The sequence below is a fragment of the Haliotis rubra genome, unplaced genomic scaffold, assembly GCF_003918875.1.
Source record: "Haliotis rubra isolate DU_JTF1 unplaced genomic scaffold, ASM391887v1 Scf713, whole genome shotgun sequence".
Taxonomy (NCBI): Eukaryota; Metazoa; Mollusca; class Gastropoda; order Lepetellida; family Haliotidae; genus Haliotis; species Haliotis rubra.
This window is the reverse complement of record NW_025767428.1, coordinates 319468-341074: the sequence shown is the minus strand read 5'-3', so window position 1 is coordinate 341074 and position 21607 is coordinate 319468. Positions and strand designations below refer to the sequence as shown.

The 21607-nt window shown below is 39.6% G+C and overlaps 1 protein-coding gene across 4 annotated transcripts in view; it reads left to right on the top strand.

Annotated features, from left to right (window-relative positions):
- LOC124259212 (inositol 1,4,5-trisphosphate receptor type 3-like) overlaps positions 1 to 21607 on the top strand; it is a 177526-nt gene that overhangs the window by 24457 nt on the left and 131462 nt on the right. For 2 of the 4 annotated variants that reach the window (XM_046693310.1, XM_046693317.1), the window contains exon 2: positions 7946 to 8016. In XM_046693310.1, the coding sequence (XP_046549266.1) occupies positions 7946 to 8016 (71 nt within the window). Of the gene's footprint in view, positions 1 to 476; positions 576 to 2221; positions 2296 to 7945; positions 8017 to 21607 lie in introns of those variants that run through there. The other 2 variants (XM_046693315.1, XM_046693316.1) reach the window with 2 other exon arrangements.

The window sequence follows — 21607 nt, the reverse complement described above, 5'->3', positions numbered from 1 at the left end:
CTATGGCTGTTTACTTTGTACATCAAAGACCTCTGGCATTCAAGTGTCAAGTCAGGGTATGGGATTGTGTCTTTCCTGGGATATCATACAAAGCATCCCATTGTCCAACGATTCTGTGTTGTTCCACAGCTAGCTCGGATTAACTTTTCTGTTCGTTGTTAGTATGGCAATTGCTGTCATTAATGACAATAGCTTTCACTTCCATTGTTGGGGAAAAGTTGTAAATTTGTTTGTGCACTTGTTGATGTACATAAAAATGCCAAAAGGAAGAACGATGATAATTGTTATGGATATACAACGTCTTTATTCTGTGAAAGACGACGTTTCAACATGGATTCTAATGTCGTTGTCAAACAAGTGATCATCAAGAAAAAAGTTGCATATCCAAAAGTATTATCATTTGTCATCACCTCAACTTCTAAATGCCCATCAAAGATGCCAAAAGGAGAAAAATACGATAGCCTTTAAGCCAACATACGCGCCCCATAACTATATACTGACACGTGTCTTGATATATATCAGTGGGTATCTGTCACCGTGGATACATGTAAGCATTTGAGCAGCTGGGTGTAATTGTAAGTATGAAATATCGTCTTCTGTGTTAGTCACCGGTAGCTGAACATTGGAATGACATTGGGGGAGATGTGGATTCTCTCTCTCTCTCTCTCTCTCTCTCTCTCTCTCTCTCTCTCTCTCTCTCTCTCTCTCTCTCTCTCTCTCTCTCTCTCTCTCTCTCTCTCTCTCTCTCTCTCTCTCTCTCTCTCTCTCTCTCTCTCTCCTCTCTCTGCCTTTGCGTCTCTCCCTCTCCGCTCTTTGCCTCCCTCACTGTTTTTCTATCTTTCCATCTCTGCCTTTGCGTATTTCTCAGTCTCATGCTGTTTTTCTCTAGCCGTGACAGACGGATAAGAACAGCAAATTACCAATCCTATCCCTTGAAAATTGTAAAGTTCTCATATAAATATGAAGGAGATGATGACAGTTTTACTGGTATACAATACGCAGACATGGCCCTTTACGGCAGTGTATAAGATAGGATCCGGACTTGCTAACATGCCACTAAAATTACCATCATTTGTTGAAAGAACTAGGTCGGAATCTTTCTTCGTATTAACATTGATAATATCTCGATAATACATGATGCGATTTATGTTCATATATAGGAGTATTTTAGACAAACCACAGGTGTCAAAGAAAGACGGCACTCGCGTAGAATCTAGTGTCTAAAGCGCCCTATAATACACGAGAAAGGATTTATAATCTGTCTGCTTGTCGACCATTTTCAAGATTTATCAATTACAATCGTGATATCAGTTCGGCACAGAGTTTACAGATTATGTTACTATTAACATGGAACACATAGAAAATAAAGCAAAAAAGTCAGTGATCATAACTTTCGCGTAGCGGTAATAGCGGTCAAGCTTCCAAAATAGGCCTAGGCTGGATATCCAGGGTGAAAATACCATCTTCGCACAATCGCTGGTGTCGACGTGAGATGATAGAATCGTGGGCTTGCTCTATTGTATAGTTATAAATGTTACAATCTTCCAGAGAGATCTATCTATGCTGGATTAGTCTAGGCGTTTCAAAACGATTCAGGTTCCAATATAATTCCTAATTATGAATTTCTACTGAATCTTAACAAAGAACTTTAGTAGGCGAGTTTAAGTGGTGCACTTGTGTCCAATCCCTTTGTCTTTTGGACAATAAAATATATTTATAACACAACACGACTTTAACAAATACATAGTAGTAATCAAAGTATATTTAGCATTTGGGAAAGTAGATCCGGGAGATCTCTGCAGATTTATAATGATGTATGTCCACTTTCGGAAGTTTCTTGTATAAATTAATTGTATACACATATACATGTATGTTCTTATGTAAATTGTAGCTTTAGGTATTCATCTTGATTAATATAATTGTATATACATCTATATCAATTTTGTAACTTTGCCCCCTTTCTTGTATCTACATGTATATAATATGTTTGATCTTCGGATGATCGTCTGGAGGAAATAAAGACTCTCTCTCTCTCTATACTGTACACCATACACAACAGTCTACTCATAGTGTACACATACATTGTACAGACTTGTACATACACTGTGTATCAGAGACTACATTATACACACTGTACAACAGCGACATAACTGTACATATTGCAAACCAAGGCTGGGCTGGTTGTCCCGTGACTCACAGGATGTGTACAGTCAGGCCGGCGTGTCTTACGAGCTGTAGTTCTAGTGTGTAGTATTGGGCAGTGTGAGGGACATGGCAGTGGTGATATATCTACCGGTGAGTTATCCCTTCCCCACAGCACGTCAATGTAAATACTCACATCACGGCAGTGCAGAATACATGTCTGGTAATATAAACATTTGGCATGGTTAGACACAGTATGTAATCATATGTCTGGCTATGTAAACGGACTGCACAAATTCTTTATGAATGTTCATGTCATTGTGGTTTGATAATATGTCTGTACTTTATCAGATGTTTCTAACTAGAAGTGACAAAGCTGCTAAAAACAGAGTCGATTTTACAGTTCTGACTATATCATGAGTATGTATTTATTTCAGCAGTATTACAGCTGTACTTTGCTGTTGTAAACATGTGAGTCAGGCCAGACAATCTTAAAATTGTGACTATCACCATGCGATACGATGACAGAGCATGTGTTTATGAATACGTTTGTCAGGCATTACATAATGGCTGAGAACAAATAGACACATACTAAACTGTTTCAGCTTCACATCTCACGTAAAGTCATTTTAAACATTGTAAATATTATCAAGCAACATTCAACCACATGAAGACATGGCATAGAACTACCTATGTTTTGTATGCGTGCCAGGCTACATTTCTGCTCTCCGGTCTAACGGCCTGTGTGTCCATATGTATCAATGTCCGATAGTGTCTACACATATCTGCCGTCCTGTATCTGTCATTGTCAGTCTTGTGTCCCCCGCCGTGACATTGCTGTAATATTGCTAAAAGCGGCGTAAAACTAAAATTCACTCACTCACTCATTGTCTGTCTATATATATGCATGAGTGTCTGTCTGTTTGTCTTCCCGTTTAGACGTCGGGCTATTTCTCCCCTGTCTACTTGCCTGTATGTATGCATGTCTGTCAGTCTGTCTTTGTCTATCTGTGTGTACATAACTTCGGCTATATCTCATAAAGCTGTTGCCAACAGGTTCCGGGACATGTTCATTACTAAAGTTGCTACGATATGAGACAACATTTCTTCCCGCGTCCTCATCTTCCGGATGTCCTTGATGTCTCAGTTATGGGAGCGGATTTGTGTAATTATGGCGTTGTTATGGAGTTGCTAGGGAACGTATGATGCGCTAAACACCGGTTAGCAAGGATGAGAATCGCACGATCATTCTCTACTGAAGTCTTGTGAACTTGATCCCCTCCCAACATACCTACTGAAGCAATATGTGGAATAAGCGCCGCCGCTGATCACATCCATCAGAAATAATTCACTGATGGAATCACAAGTCCCGGTTTGTTCCCAGAGGGCCTACGACAGACCATTGCTTCAGAAGACTGGCTAGGACACAGAAACAGTGAAGTGTTATCGACCAGTGTCTAAGCTTCATGCCTAAAATCTTGGAGAAAGTTGTTTCTTCTTGTTCCAACTTCATCTTGCAACTCACAATCTCCATGGTAACTTTCCATCATCTTACCGAATAGGACATTTACAGATACTGTCCTTCTTCTGGTATTGCACAGGTCTGAACAGCAAAACTTCTGTAGCGCTCATGTTTCTGGGCTCTTCTTTCGCCTTTGACCTCATCGACCACAACATACTGTGGATATAGCTGTGGTGTTTCGGGCTTCTCTCTTGGTTCCAGCCCTTCATGTCTGGAAATAGGATCAGCATCTTCACAAGAAAATGCCACAGCTTTGGCGTACCACCAGGATCCGTACTCGGACCAGTTAGGTACGGCCTGTAAGACCATGGGTGAAATATGTCGCCGTTATTATCTACCATACCTTGTCTATGCCGATAACAAAGTTAACAAACATATTTACAAAGTTATACCATCTTGCAATAACTGGGAGCGTGCCACCGGCAGACTGGAGATGTGTCTACCTGATATCAACCAATGGACAAGTGCCAGCATGCTGAAATTAAACCAGGACTAAACAGAATTGAGAATTATATCTAGACCCGTGATTCGGACCAATAACACTCAAGAGCTTGAGGTACATGTTGGCTGCATGCAGCACAAGCCATGCTGTTGACTCAAAGAATCTCGGATTGTAATTTGACAGTTGCATGGAACTGGCCATGGAGAAGCATGCTTATGCTGTGAATACACAATACCATTTAGAAAGGGGTCACATTTATCATGCGTTTTTGAGCTAGCTTTATCTCCTAGGTCACAATCTGCATCTGTGATCAGAGTGTCCCAAATACGAACCGTATACGTAATGTGACGGATATTTCAACAAGGTGGCAGCACCACTGTGAACGATCTAACACCTACCCTGGGAAAATCAACATCTTGAGTCATTTTAAGTAGCGCGTAAAACCCATCTTGTTAAATCTGCCTACACTCCTTGGAGTCAAAACCACAACCATTACAAAAACGAAAATGAAAAGGACCGAGCAACGCCATCATATCGCTTAAGATACTGTGTCTTTGTGAATTTATTACTAAATCTACTTTTCATATTTACATTTTGATGTGACAAAAACACATTGGCGGTAACGATTCTGAAGTGGTTGGCCTTGGGTAGCGAACAGAAACCTCTTTCACTTTAAGGGGCAGACTAAATCCAAGAGAAGCCCGGGTTGCTCTTCTCATCAACACTGCATATAAACCCGGTACAGGCTTCATTCAGAGAGCCTTTCATTGTGCGGATTTTATACGGCACTTCGCTTTGTTTACACTGATCTCTGTACGTCCAGCAGTACAGAACCAACAACAAAATCAGCACTGACGTTGCGATTCTATCCAATATCCATGGGCAGTTTTAGATAGCTGTGCTGCATGCTTCACAAGAGGATCATCAGACAAATACATCTGTGCAAAAGAGCATTATACAACTCTGCCATGGAGTGTCTCCGTGTTTATCAAACCACGCCCTCCCATTAGAATTGTTAAATATAAACGATTGAGGGAAGAGCGAGGGTGGAGGGTTCTATTGTCTGACATGGTTCTTGTATCTCCGACTGGCTCTCAGTATGCCTGTATGGCTGTCTTTGTGTCTGTCTGTCGTTCTGCCTGCCTGACCTTCAGTCCGTCTGTCTTTATAAAAGTGCCATCAGTAAACATAATTTGTAACTGATCATAACACTCACATTTACATGGTAAACATATGTGATATGAAATAACATGTGACCATTGAAACCCTCTTCATATCATAATTACATATATGAATAGGCCTCTTGATCCTCTCGTGCCAAGAGTTGTGTTGGTGGCAGCAGAGAAAGGGTAAACATGGGGATCTTCAGAACCCTGCCCGCATTGTTGATAGTTGAAACGAAACCAGGTGTATGTAAAATCAACGTCAACACCTGCCTGCCGTCGACTACTCTTAACAAGCGACAGTTGCTTCCCCTTCCACAGTTATATGTGATTGCGTTTAACGGAAATCTGGGCACTGAGTAGATGTGTAAAGAATACATGATTAAATATTAAACAAGCTGTAATTTACCAATGGTTTCATCAAAGATGAATGACTATATTTACGAAATAAATCCATAAATCGTTATGTGTCTTCAACTGTAAACAATGACTTTGAAAATCAAACGGTATCGATCCTGCAATTAGTGTTGAACGTAAGTCACCGGCTCATTAATAAGAAAATAATAATATCCCGCTGAAAGGAAATTGTTGGGGTGATTTATTCGCGATGTGATAAAGGCTTCGTAACTGCTTTCCTGGTTAAACACCTGAAATGATCATGAATAGATTGACCATGTCATCGCGTTGATGTTGTGATTAGAGAACGCGGAGTTGGTATGGAGCTGGGGAGTTGGTGTTGAGCTGGAGTTCTGGAGTGAGTGAGCAGGGTTTTACGCCGCCTAAACCAATGTTCCAGCAATATCAAGGCGGTGAATACTAGGAATCGGCTTAACCCATTGGACGTATGTTGAGAATCGAACCTGGGTCTTCCGCGTGACGTGCGAATGCCTTAACCACTAGTCTACCCTCCACCTCCCCTATCTGTGACTGAGTCAATAAGGTTTTAACAGTATCACTAAATATCCCGAACTTGAGTTAGAGCCAGTGTGCGAAATACTCACTGGCCTGCAAGCCCGTGGCTAATGGAAATCCAGTCGGGTTAGTAAATCTCCACAGTCACTGGCCCGCCTGGTTACTGAATTTTCATGGGGTCATTTTGTAAATATATTACTCTCCGACTTGTAAAGTTATAATACACTTTTATATCATGCACGATTATGGCCTGATAAAAATGTTCATCATATTAGGAGCTTAATGATGAAACCCGTGCCATGCCGACAATATCTTATTCTCGTCTATTTTTGTAATCTTTTGCTTAGTTTCTAAATTCAAATTTCGGGCTAGTGAATTATTTTGTTGGCTAGTAACTTTCAAGCATAGCTGGGACAAGTTTGGCTCTGTCGTCAAAGGCGCCGCAATTCGCTTTTCAGATTAGAGTCCCGTGGGCGTGCATCAATCCCAGAATCTGGGTTCGGATCCCACATTTGCCCTGACTAAACATTATCAGCACCATACACATTTTCCTTTACGGTACGAAATGCATCGTTTCGGACTTTCCTACCACATGAAGCCAACACTCATATATAATATAAACAACCTATAAATTTAAATTCTTTGTAATTATGCAACTTCTAATCACTTGGTGGAAACACGATTAAAGTTTACGTTTATGATTATTATGATCTCATAAAGACTGTATAGTAGACGAAAGAACAATCTATATTATAATTCGCAGATGTATGTTTGACGACGACGGGTCTTATATACATGTGCAGACCTTCATATGAAAACCTAAACTGGTACTGCTTATGATCTCCGGTGTTGCAGCCATGATCGTGTTGAACGTCTAAGACCGATCTCACTCTCCCCAGAAACTAATTAAATGGTCAGCTGTTATAAAGTTAAACCACAGTTCGAAGTACCCTAAACACACAAGTCCGATTTGTTCATGAAGCGTTTTGTTAGCCTAGTGGCTGAAGCGTTCGCTCGTCACGTCTAAGACACTGGGTTCCATTCCCGACAGGGATACATTGTGTGAAGCCCATTTCTGATATTGCTGGAATATTGCTAAAAGCGACGTAAAGCCACATTCACTCACACACTCTACTCAGTGGTTCAGGTTATAACCGCATTCACAGCGTGTGTCGTGCCCTTTATATGTACAGGATGCAAGACCTATCAGCAGTCTACTGTACTCAGCGTCCTGTACGACTTCTGGGCCACGGTATTGTCAATGTAACTTTAATTGCCAGACATAACTAGGTCCCTACATTGAGCTACATGCTGTCAGCCGATACAAAACATATTCCCAACTGAATCATATATTCCAGGGTCTGTGCCAGAAGGACCAACCTTAAAGAACTTAGTATGTGTATATTATGGAAACAAATTATTACTTCGACAATTTCCCAAATTCCCTCTGAAACACTTATAGTAGAACATGTACCAGAACAAGCCCTAATACACCCAACAACAGTCATGCAGTTAAAAAAGAAGCTACATTTAAAGCCTTTCAGTCAATATATACGTATGTTTATATTGCTCGACGTTCTATTCTTGCGTTTCCCAACCACTTTACTGATTACTGTAAGGTGGGGTTAACAGCCATGAAGCACCGTCCACTGATTGATACGAGTTTATTTGTTTGGGAACATATGACACTGGTCTTTGATCAATATCTGTAAAGTAAATGTTTGATCGTTCTGACCCCTCGTGTTTTCCGTTCTATTTTATCAGGCAACACAAACCGGCCTCTGAGAAGCAGAAAGACGAAGGAAGCATGGCTGTCCTCCGCGTCAACAAAACCGGTAAGGATTCATTGTGTAATGTTGTGTTCATTTGTTGTAATGATACGCTCTTCATGTTATTTAACCACTTGAAATTGAACAAGGTCCAAGTGGCCACTGACACCAACCCGACAGGTTTGATCGAGGAAAAGTTATTGTTATTTTCAAGCTTGGAAAGGGTATGGAAAGAATGGTCATTCAAACTTGCCATTTCTCCAGCCAAAGAATATTTCCAAACGAAGAATGCTTTGGCTTAAGCGTCATGCGTTGTAACGCTTTGTGTTGTGTATGTGTTGGTTTCTTGTTGAACGCCGCAATGATTTAGAATTATGACGGTGGTCAGTGAGTGATTGAATCTGGACCAGACAATCCGATGATTGAAATCATGAACACCTGTCCGCGCAATTGTGATTCATTCGTTTGCTTCAGCCAAGTTATTCAGCCCGAAAACCCGCATCTTGTCGAAAGCTGCTGAAAACAATTCTTGCCTGGATCTTTACCTGAACCTTTGTATCGTGCTGTGGGTTGTATGCTGTTCTCTGTGGAAAGATGGTATTTGTGTTTGGAACAAAACTGTTTTCAGCTTTTGTCAAATAAGAAAGCTTTGCTTTGTACGGCACATGGCATGTACTGAAACACGTATCATTTTAGTTGTTACGAGTAGTCTTCTAATTGTAGTAAAAATATTTCTTGTAATAGTAATGGGTTTCTTCCTCTCCAAGAGCCAGTTACCATTCTCATGGAACTGTAAGTTAGCGATACATATGTTGATGTCGTATGTGAAGTGAAAACTGCATTATGTCCATTCATATACTTATGGTATACTAGTATATGTCTTGCAGTCATACGGATTGATCACAATTATGTTTTCCTGTAGTATCACTATGGGATCAGCGATACTAGGGTTACCTGAGGGCACGAGGCATGTGCCTGAAAAGGTTATGTCGGATGAAATATCATCACTACCTCTCTTGGCGCTTGGCTTAATCTCCCTGCAGTACCTTCGTCGTTTATCTCAAATATAATATGATGATGTTGATGTCTACTGGCCGCCGTCTACCGTCTTCCGTTAAGTGCGTTCCACATCTTTGTATTAAATGTAGATAACAGCTAGCACTTGATATGTTTAATTTCGCAATGGACACAATTTGTTTACGTGTGTAACAACGTCGGATCTCTCGATTATTGGAAAGCGTTTCCTCTGACATGCACGCGACGGGACATGTAATGACACTCAGTGTGCTTAAACGGTGTTCATAAGTAGGACTTAAATTGTCTGTAATTCGATCCTATGAAAATTATGTAATCGGTAGGCACTGTGGACTGTCGAACTACATTGACATTATATGTAATAGGAATAATTTGTAAACATAGTTCAAATACAACTGTTGCGTCCACGTCTGTCTATATGTAAGGGTATTTAAAAGTATCGTGTATTCTAAATCAACCCTAGCCTTGCCTACAAACGTATATACTTGAGGTCAAAAAGACATGTTTAATGGTCGTTGAAATAAACAATGGAAATGGTCCTTTAATGGCGATGTATTGGTGTGATGAATTGGAGTTGTTCACAGATACCAAACATACCGCTTAGTAACATTTTGATAAGGTATGTCCCTTTCGGTTGTCAAATCCTTTTCTAAGATCCTTTCTGTTTCTGCCCTACACTTTATGTTAATTGATTTCAACTCAGTCTGGTCACGATGGTGCTGTGGTGTTCATGTAAGATCTTACACATTTATGTATTTTTCAAAATCAACATTAATACGGCCTCCATGTAACCTGATTACAACACATCTAAAGCACAGAGGTAGGCATTTAGCAGTATTACAGCAGTATGACAGCAGTACGACAGCAGTATGACAGCTGCGATACTAGGAACTGGCTCTTCTCATTTCGCCATGTGAGGGTTCGAAACTGGATCTTAGGAATGACGAGCAAACACCTTATCCTCTGAGCTACGCTGTAGTCTCAGTTGCCAAATGGACATGTCCGATAACGACAAGAACAAGTCAACGTTATCTGTAAGCTTGCCATTTCAAGAAGACCAGCAGGACTTTATAATACCTATCAGACTCTCACGACATTTTGTCAATTTACACCCTTCCATGCACTGTAAAAACGGCGTTTAGATTTTGAACACATCACTTATGTGTTTAGGTCTAAACGTGTTTAGAAATGTGTTTATATTCTAAACACATGAAGCATTTGAGCCTAGTAATCTAAACACGTTTAGATTTTAAACACATTTGATGTTTAGATGATACTGAAGTTATATGATTTTGCTTTAACCAAGAGATAATGTAGTAGAAAAAAATACAGCGAGTGATACTTGTCCGTTTTATTACATATTATTATTTATTAATTATATTAACATTCCTGTCATATATAAAATTATATTTGTCATCAAATTTGTTTCTGTATTTAGGTGTAAACATATACATAGATAGTGTGGAAAATACATGTATAATTGATTAAGCCTATGGAAAAATTACTTTTGTTGCAGTAATAGTGGACATAATTTTTTATATTCCGTAGAATATTTAAAGCATTTACTTGTAACTAGATTACTAAAACATATTAGTCTACTACATTGCATGAAACAAAAACCATGGTGGACCCCAGTGTAATTAACGAACCTTTAAGGTTATCCCAGTTGCTGAAGAGCTGTCGGTTATATTATGTCTTTCTGCCATATGATTAAAAAAAATCATTCACAGTTGAATAAAGTCCATTTAGCTACATAACAGCAGATTTAAATCAATACATGTTTTAATTTGAGAGCATATGTTTCTTCGTATATTGTATATTTGATTTCAAACATGACTGACGTCGTTGAAATGTGGCTTAAAGACAATTGTTGTTTCAACGTTTAATCGTTAAGCATTCCACTGCACATGATGCCATTTTGTCATGTTTGATAAAAAGAAACCTTTCTGATGCATCAGCACAAACGTGTTTCAACACATGATCAATAATTACTCTCAATCATGACATGCGTCTGTAGAAAACGTTGATTGAGAACCGCGTCGTCTGAAGTTTGAATCGAATATATGTGTAGTGACATTTACCGCCGACTGCAAATGTTTCACCGCTACAAGAATAATCAACAGGACCATACACTGGAAATTATGAAAATTCAAAGAAATATATACTTCTCATCAGTTAGGGAATTTTGTCGCGTCTTTACGATCGAAATAATACATTAGAACCAAGTCCGTGGACACCTTTAGAAGGACATCCACAATATTTAACTATCTGACTCAATCTATTTAGCCACAGGAATTCGTAGCTCTTAAGGAATAATAGTTTTTTTATGACTCTTTTATGACAGGATGGTCAATGGCATACATGGTTCATTAACTTCTACTTGTGTACGTATTCCTGTGGTCTAACATTGTAATGTGATTGTCTTTGAAGTCAATGTGAACTCCCGTTAGTGTATGTATGCACTTAGAATGTCATGTCAAACTCAGAACAACACCGTGTGAAAGTTGTCTTGGGTGAGTGAATATTGCTTACCGCCGCATCTAACCCAGTTTTCTTAAACACTATTACTTAATACTGTCCACATTAATAAGACTGATGATGTAATAATACAAAACAAAACTTGGGGAATAATGTTTCTGCACGAAATATGTTCAAATATTTGTAATTAAATACATTTACATTATATATTGTTGAAAGATTAAATAAATATTAGTTACAAAACATTAGATTAAGAAGTTCGAATTAACCAAACCCTACGACCCGTCTGATGACTGACACTGATCTGTGAGGAGGAATGTAGGCAAATATACATGAGAAGAACACAGGCCTACTTCAATAGAAGCCGCAGGTGTACGGGTGTAATACTAAACACTTGCTACAAATTACCTGCAAGAGTAAGCCAATAAATTGAGAATACATATGTTAGAAGGTAGAGCTTTGCAAGACCAGTTTCGGTAATTGTTTTATTATGAGTTCATAATTAGTTATGAAATGTCATACTTTCAAACTTGCCAAATTAATATTCTTGTTTAAAACCAACACGTGGTTTAGATAGAACTGTGCATTTTGCTAAATGAAGCATTGCTTTGTAATACGTTTTGAAACTGAATCTTCAGATAGCATGTTGAACTTGTGAAGATGCTGAAGATAGGGAAAGTACCTGTAGTTCTATAGACGTACGTCGGATGCATCATAAGATTTCTGGATCCTTCACCTCTATCGAACGATTGCTAAACATTCTAAATTAAATCGCTTTCCACGAGCGCACCCTACGCTGAGAATTACAGAGTCTGGTATGTAGTCATATCGAGATGAATGCAGAGCTCTCGGAGGAAGAGGGAACTCGATAGGGAATCATACAACGGTTCATGTAAACTATTCCAGCCACAGGATTCGAACCAGGTGTCCAAACAGTTCTATTGGAACCGATCACTTAATGAGCAGTGTTCTGACCTAACTATTGGCACACAGGTTGTGTGAACAAGATACCCTGTATAACGGTTGCCAGGTGGTCGACATATTGGATGGAGGTGTGATCTGTGGTACCCCTGCTTGTGTAGCTTACAGTATATGTGGACAAATGTGGATGGACCTTTGTCCATGTAATCACTCTTCAGGACCAACTGGTGATGAATCTGTTTGACCGCGATGGATAGCTGGTTTGAAAGCTGCATACTTTCCATGCCAAGCTTGTGTTAATTCTTCCTCCATTGGAAATCTTTAGGTTGGTCAGCATACCGGAAATGAGCTGTTCTCATAGTTGTTGAGCTGTGGTGGAAATTTCCCATTGAATTGGTCATGATGTTCAAGATATCGTTTCAGAATCCGTTTTGAACATGCTTACTTTACCGTCGATAAATGTGTTTGATGGCCAATAACCAAACCGGATTGGACAGTTTCACCTCCTTCTCAGAAGCAAAAGATAATGAAACGCATGGACAGATTCTAAATGAAAGCAATAGTTTGTAAAATTGTATTATGTCCACGAAACTGGCTGAGCAACAGTTGATGAGACAGAGGATTACATGGACCTACACGTCAGGGATGCGGATGGTGGTGTTGTATTCACTGGAGTAGGGTGCCGGGAATGGTAGGGGTGTGTCCTGGTGCTTCTCAGGGGTGACATGGTGGGGATATGGGTAAAACCTAACTCCACAGATGACTACGACCTGGACGACGCCCATTCCTTCCGCTGGTGGTGCTGGAAGAGCGTAAGTAGACATCAATATTCCTTGGTCTTACCTCTGTAATCCTGCTTACTTAAGTTGCTGAGGTCTTGGTTCTGGAATAAAACCTGTCCCATATATCATCTGACATTTCATTCCATTTCTTTGGCGGGGATGCAATTAAGGCTCACCCTGTTATATTGATGTTTCAATTTCTGAGTTCGTATTAATCCGCTTACGACCTTTAGACACATGCGAATGTAATATCCGAACTTATAATGATACCTGTCAAAATATTAATTATCTAGAATTGCGTTTACAGCTTCACCTTTTACTCACTAATATTGATCGATTAACATGTTATCTGGTGTAAGGGTGAAGATTTATAATTGTATAAATTCAAACTCATTTGGCAATTTTTGCATGTGTATTTATATATATATGTCTTTGTTAGTTGAGTACTCAGGTAATGAGAATTACTTTTTATCACCATTGCACTAATGTCCTATATGACATGTTACAAAACCATTGGTGATATTAAAATCCCGTTAATTCACAAGTAAAGTTGACTGTGAAATTGTCCGACTAAAAGTATGTCTGGAGTAGCCAATCATGCTGTTGGACATTGTCCATATGTATTGTACAAAAGCCCCCAAAGATAATCCGGAAGGAGAGTTCGAGACTAGGAGTACCATGATACGGGCACGACTGTTTATTTCTACGCATCTAGCTGATGGTAATGAAGATCCGATGCATGAAGGTCGCACCTACAGCATCTCAGATCGTTCCGCCACGTTTCACAAACACAGGTATGAAACCTGTCCGAAGTGGTTACCAGGTACAGGATATGTACTTGTTACCTTGCCAATTACAAGCCTTACGGCCTGAGTTCCATGGCCTACCTAGCCAAGTTAGCCAATCACTATTTCCGCGATCATCCCGGATTATACAGCGAGCGTTTAATGCTAACAAGATGTTGCTGCCAGTCTTGCTGCTCGGAACCCCTCAACACCCTTGTTTATTGGATACCTGTTGCAACTTGTAACTGAGTGTATGAACATTATTATCCAATGTATATGCAGTAGTTGAGAGAGTGCAAGCCTTCGAGCCAGAGCCTGTGAGAGTTAGGTTCGTTGAATTTTTGTTTAATTCAATTATTTATTCTTAATTATGTTTAGAAAACTTATTTGTAGCTGGTCATGATTGTGTTTTTTAGCTGACCAAAACGGAACGAGGTGTATTTTAAGTTGTGCCTGTAAATCTATAAGTTCCCTGTATCAGAAGACGTAATTATATTTTGAGTGTTTGAATGAAATGTACTTGAATTATTGATAACTTTATCAGTTAAGCATGCACTTATTCGAGCTTATTAGGTTAGGTTGTGTAGGCAGTGTGTAACGGGTGACGTGGTATGACGGCTTAATACTCCTATTCCATGGACTTCCAGCATTGGGAAGATTTATATGACCTTATCATATGTCATATTAAAGCAAAAACATGTTTAACGTTATCAAAACGGTCATGTACTTTATCACAGCATCACGTTTAACGTTATCAAAACGCTCATGTACGTTTTCACAGCAACACAGTTTAGTGTCTTTCTTTCTCTTGGTTTTTGACTGTTCGTATATCGGGACTGATCAACGATGCGTGTGTTAGTGCAGTGGGTAAAGCGTTTTAAACGATGGGTTCAAATACGGGCAGTTGTATACTAGATGGAACCTTTTCGTTGCATCCCTAGTCGTGGTTAAAATGAAATAGTGGACACGCGGCATGAAACGCAACTGATACTCTCTCACTCACTAACAATCTTTGTACGACATTTGACAAAAATAACTGTGTATACGACACCACAACCATTTGTCTCTCTAATCATGAAGTTGCTCAGTATAATCTAACAAAATTAATAGTTTTGTAAAACATTCAATGGTAGCACATGCGCTAGCGTATTAGTCAAAAATACAATGATCATCAAAACTATGTGACCTTGATGGGTCCACAGATTGCATGACCTGTGAGAAGTCGACATGAACCTACGAGGAGTACTGTAGATGAGTCCAATTGCGTAAATCGATGCTCATGCTGTTGATCACTGCATTGTCAGGTCCAGACTCGATTATTTACAAACCACCGCCATGTAGCTGGAATACTGCTGAGGGCAGCGTAAAACCAACCAACCACCCACCAACCAACCAACTGTAGATAAGCCAGGGCATGCGACGTTCAGTTTAGCTGTGGTGTCGTATACATATAGGTACTGCTCCGCTTTTACTCTCTTTAGGTAAATTACAGGCCCTCCTGTGGTGACCTATTCTTAGAGATTCCGATCCTCTTGTCAGAATACTGACTGAGGAACATAGCGAAAATATGAACCATGTTATTAGAACCCTCCAAATATTTAAACTGAATGTTCTTTTTGTGAAGAATAATGACTTTAGTACATCGCATCATTAAGAAATTCACATCAATCTTATTTTTCTAGATATGGCTGATATGACGCTTAGAGCGGCGTAAAACCATATTCAGACATTCTTTGTATATTACAATAGGGATCTGTTGTACATGTCATTGCAAATAACTCCGTCTCTTCCTTGTGCCAGAATTCTATGAACGCTGGTTCAAATCACATCTAAGTGATTAAGAACCTTGCTTTGTCGTGAACGGTTGACTGGATGGATGGATGCATGGACTGATAGATTGGTGGGTGGGTAAATGAATGAATGAATGAATGAATTAATACGATTTTAATATATCAACTACAAACTGTATTCATCCAGTCATTGTACAATACGTAATACCACTAAACTGAAATCTTTGAAATTCTAAACCGTATTTGATTCAACATTAAATAGTCACGCTGACATGGTATTCTTGCTTCTGTGTTCATCGGGCACATGTTCAGGAATTCGGTACCATCTTCCTCATCCTTCTGTGAAAGTAACAACATGTAGCATTGAGCTGGCACCACGTGACAATAAACAAACTAATATGAGCCAGGGGGACGGGATTGGGTTACGGTGTAGGTGGCGCGGCCGTGAGGTGGGGTCAGGCGCTCAATGTGGGGGTGGGGAGGTGAACACAACACATTGCCTACCCGCTACACTGTTTATTTGTAGTATTTACACTGGCAGATACGTTGGTCGACTTGCCCACATTTGCTACCCACACGTGAACTATATTACATTGACTTCCTGTTCGGAAGTTGTTGTACACCGAGGACGTCCGTCACTGTTTGCCATTGCTCCTTGTATACTGATCGAGCAATAACGATTTGAACATTTGTTCGCTGGACCCATCGCTAAACGTTTTCGCTAAACAAAGATGTTTTATGTTGCATAGTTCCTGAATCACATTGAAATATATGTAAAATGAGACGGATCACATCCCAAAGTACTATTGGTAAGGGGGTGGTGGGGTAGCCTAGTTGTTAAAGGGTTCGCTCGTCACTCCAAATACCCGGGTTCGATCCCCTTTTGGGTACAATGTGTGAAGCCCATTCTTGGTGTCCCCCTTTGTGATGTTGCTGGAATATTGCGTAAAGCGGCTTTAAAATAAACTCACTCAATCACTATTGCCAAGTCATGATGCCGATAAAGTCGACTGTCATAATTAACAAGACTAGCATTGTAACGTCCTTCATCCATGACATCAGTAAACATGTACCCATTAAATATGGAGTCGTGACGTCTCTTCAGCGGCACATGGACTTTACATGAGTATTCGGGTGGGTCGAGTGAGTGAGTCTGATTTTATGCCGCTTGACAGCATCAGTTCCATGTCGGAGAATAACCCATGTGGTAACCCACGAGAACAAGGATTCTGGAGCCCTTGAGAAATCTAGATCTATAAGCTGGTGCGAATCTTGGTTCGAACCCACGCTCATCGGATCCTGGAGCCCTTAAGGGACGCAACTCTGACTGACCCATCCTGAGTGACGGTGAGTCAGTGTTCAACTAACGAACTCTAAAAATCAGTTGTATTCTGTATCAATATTGCTACATGGATATGGAGATAATGCAATCGCTTTTCTAGCCTTAACTTTGATTTAACATAAAGGGGCACTGAAATGCGGGTTACAGAAATATAGTTAATTCGCTAATAATCCCATAAGATATCATTATCATCAATATAACACATTGGTAAAAATATTGCGATGCCCATTTCCGGGTAAGACAATGTGTAATAATTTAGGCAATTAACCGTATTTATATTTAAGCGTTAATTATTATTAGAATTATGTTATTAAATTTTGTAATTCACATTCACAATCGACCCAAAATCGATTTGAGTTCTTGTGAAGGGACCGTAACGTATAAATAGACCATATTACATTGCATATATATTATTCACTTGCATTCAGTCTGTAGCATAGTCAACGCGGAAGTGATATTTCTGTAGCCATTGCTCTCCCATTGCGTGCGTTCAGACGCTATAATGCAGTCAGGAATTCAAAGCATGTCTGGCTATTCATTGCTCTGATGACCTGCGCTACACCTCGCTATAAGTTAACATGTGTTACGAATTCACTTGATACTTCATATGAAATAGGTTCCTCCCACTGTTTATTTGGAACCAGCGTGAACGTTATCCTGATGTAAATATTGCCCAAAATGAAAGTGTTGAAAAACAGGAACTTGTAGAATTTTTTATATAATTATATTCTTTTCTTGTAACATTCATTTTAAAAAGAGTCCATTCCTCAAAACTGGCTTGCAGGAAGACACTTAAAACGCCCCTCCTCACAGTTAAACATTCATCTGCAGGCCAATCTGCCGTTTTTGCCCGACGGCACGTGTGAACTATCGACGTTTGATCATAACGTTGCGTTATCTTTCGCTAGAAATACAAGGTAATGACAAACATATTTGAAAAATGTATTTTTTATTGTCGATACTTTCTCATCAGGTTTACGCGGCTCCTTAAACTCCGATTGCCTGTGTGAGCGTGCGGGTTGGCCGGTACTGACATGAAGGTAGCATGGGTAACGCGGGAACACAGGAATGTTTAGACGTTCGACTGGGTAGCGTGCTATTATCCAGAGAATATCGATACGTGAATACATGGCACGTTTTATGTATGACAACTTCTTTTTAGTCTTTATCACGATGTTTCAGAGCTAGTTCTTCCTCCTTCATCAGGTGTGAATGATGAATGATGGACCATTCACCCGATGAAGGAGCAAATATTAGCCGTCATGATAAAGAATCAAAAGAAGTTGTTATCAATAAATCGGGTCATGTATTTATTTTCATCCAACTTCTAAGTGCCTTTCAGGAACTTGATTATTGATACGCGTATGGATTTCACGAAAATGTTCTGAAGTCAATTTTAATGTAGGTATGCCTAGTTTAGCGTTTCTTACAAATATTCAAATTACGGTGAAGTTGTGAGTGAGTGAGTTAATTCATTAATCCAAACGCACACATAAACTGTATTTCACACACTTCCTGTACAATGTGTGAAGCCCATTTCTGGTGTCCCCTGATATTGCTGGAATATTGCTAAAAGCGGCGTAAAACCAAACTCACTCACTCACTTACTCACTCATTAATCCATATCTCAAACACTGAAACCTCGATAATCCGGCCAGAACAGCTCCACGTGATGAAGGAAGTAATTGAAGGCAGTAGCAGCAAGCCACATCCGGCCACACTGTTTCGATTCAAATGACTTTGTCTACTCGTATCATGTGCTTAGATGAAGCTTCGTCATAATCCGATGTTTTATTTGTCTTGACTGGCCTGAGCAGCATTGCGAACCGTTGTCATTAATGTTTGCAGTGAATGACTGCGACAAATACTGCCTTTAAGGCAAACCAAATGCTTACGCTAGATTTTATATTCAGGGCTAATCTTGGTTTACAACAAAAATGGAATAAAAGAGTTTGTGATTATCATAGCTATCCTTCACTTTCAACAATCAATGTACAACCTCGTAATATTACATCACTGTTATGTGCCACACCAAAAGACAAAAGACCCCAATGGATTTTACAAATATACTAAGGTCCATCCAATACATAAAGTATTCATAGTGAGACAAATTTAGAACAAATTTAATATATTTCAAATCGACAAAGCCAATGGCACTGATAAGGTATGTTTTTCAGTAGGTATTTAGACTATATACAACCTAAATCTAAAGATGTATGAACATATTCATTTGAAATGGCCTGGCTCCGTGTCGGTGGTATTCTTGAAGGAGTCGAGTTACCTCCCTTGGAGAAGCTGCGCACTGTGCAATGCGGTTTGTTTAAGCAAAGACTGAGCATGTGCGGCTAGGTTGAGAGGATGGGGTAAGAAGAAAGAGATTCCTGTCCGCACCATGTCCCGACGGATCAGTCGGAATATTTGAACCAGTTACCTGTAGCTCAAATTTCCGTGCTGCTCTCCGGGAGGTTTCTGTCTTTTATTTCAAACTGGAATAACAACCGGCTGAATTGTTGAGGATTCTCGCTACAGGCGCCAAGGGTTTCAGCCAAGGGGAAAACATGGGTAGTAGACAAAAGTTATTTGTTAATCGTTTGTTCCATGTTATTTGTACAAATGGGAAGGTACATTTCTCTTTCAAGTGGAAGCTGACCATATTTAAAGTGAAAGTGGATGATGTTTGTTGTTTGTTGGGATTATATTTTAGGCCAAGGGTTTTGTTAACATCCTCGATTGTCGTAGCCTCTAGACAACGGTCTTGGATGACGATACATATTCTTGATTATGTCGACCCATCACATCTCTTAACGTAGTCATCTATCAATGGGTGGTGTATTGAGTTCACGTATATAGCAGCGACCAAACCACTCCCACGTCCATAAACAAAGAAGGGTCGATCATACGATTCCGACTATATCATGAGCATGTATGTTATAGTGATGTTACCAGGTGCTCGCGGGAAGATGAGCGTATCCTGGCACCCGTCATAAACAAACGCAAAGGCTAGTCAATCGTTCATCTGAGAAAACCATAGGCGGTGGTGTAACCTCGTGGTTAAAGCGATGGCTCGTCACGCCGAAGACCCGGGTTCGATTTGTGAAGCCCATTTCTGGTGTCCGCCGCCGTGATATTGCTGCAATATTGCTAAAAGCGGCGTGAAACTAATCTCTCTCACTCACTCACTCACTGAGAAAACCATTGGCGCAACATGCAATTGAAAATTGGGATTTGCATCGTTTATATCAGTAACGCCAACATTAACATGTAACCGCATTCCGTATGAAAAAGAGCGTATTTATTATATTCAGAAGGTTTTTGTTCCTTCTCAACGCTGAAAATTCCGATCTTACATAACCCTCTGCCCAAACACAGTCCCACTGTAAATGTACAGTCATGTGTGGTATACGTCTATGCTGTTTGAATTCGTTGGAGTCACCACACCATGTCAACAGTGAGGAGTTAGAAAACACATGAAAAAGAGAAATGCCGAAGTTATATAAGTTATTATAAATCTTTTGAATGGCGTTACATGTGTAAAAGTGTAAATATGTTACATATTCAAGAAGGAAAACGTCACATCATCTCCTTTCCCACAACAAACAATGCTAGTGTCATCGCCGGGCGTGGGACGCGAAAGCGAATTGACGAACAGAAAAAGACAAACCAGCCTGGACAATCTTCTGAGTTACATAGGTAGCGTTTTAACAATCAAAATTCGATTTAAATGTGTCAGTGATGTCTTTTTAATTTCACTTGAAATGGGCTTGTGTAAAAAGCCCATCGCTTTTGTTGTATGCCTAAAACTCTATCCAGCAGTTGGAACGAACCACGAGATATATGAACACCGAGCGTATACGAAAATACATATTTGTTGACATTTAGCTAGTCATTCAGGGGAGGAATTTCTGTTTATTCTCTCAGAAGATCTACTAGTCCCATGAAGGACGAACTAAGCATACTCAATACACAAAGGGTTAAGGACCACCCCAGTTTTCAATATAAAAGTATTTAATAGTCCATATTTTCATCCATATAATACTTAAATTTGTATATTATGAATTCCAACAACATACTGAAAATACACGTTCACGAAGAGGTTCATGTTGTCTGTAATGAACGTCTAACTCACTATTTGCTTTGGAGAAAACCTACCCCTTTTATTCCAGATTCAGCGGGAATGTTGAAAACGAAGAAGATCCGCAAGTGATTAGTGATTAGTAAGAAATCAGTACGTCACCGTTTTACAAATAGACCGTTTTCACTATTAAGATGCATCAGTATTGCTGTATACAAGCACATATAATTTACATAATGACACACAACAGTTGAGCAGTTACCCTCTGTTGTTGTATATACTCGCACACACACCCCAAACAAATAAATCAATAAATAAAATAAAATAAAATAAAAATAAAAATAACCCACAAAATAACAAACATAGAAGGTGACAATATTTTCAGAAATGACATTCGTGGGTGAAAAGTATTCCACGTTGCAGTGACCTATTAAATTAAACTGCACATTTAT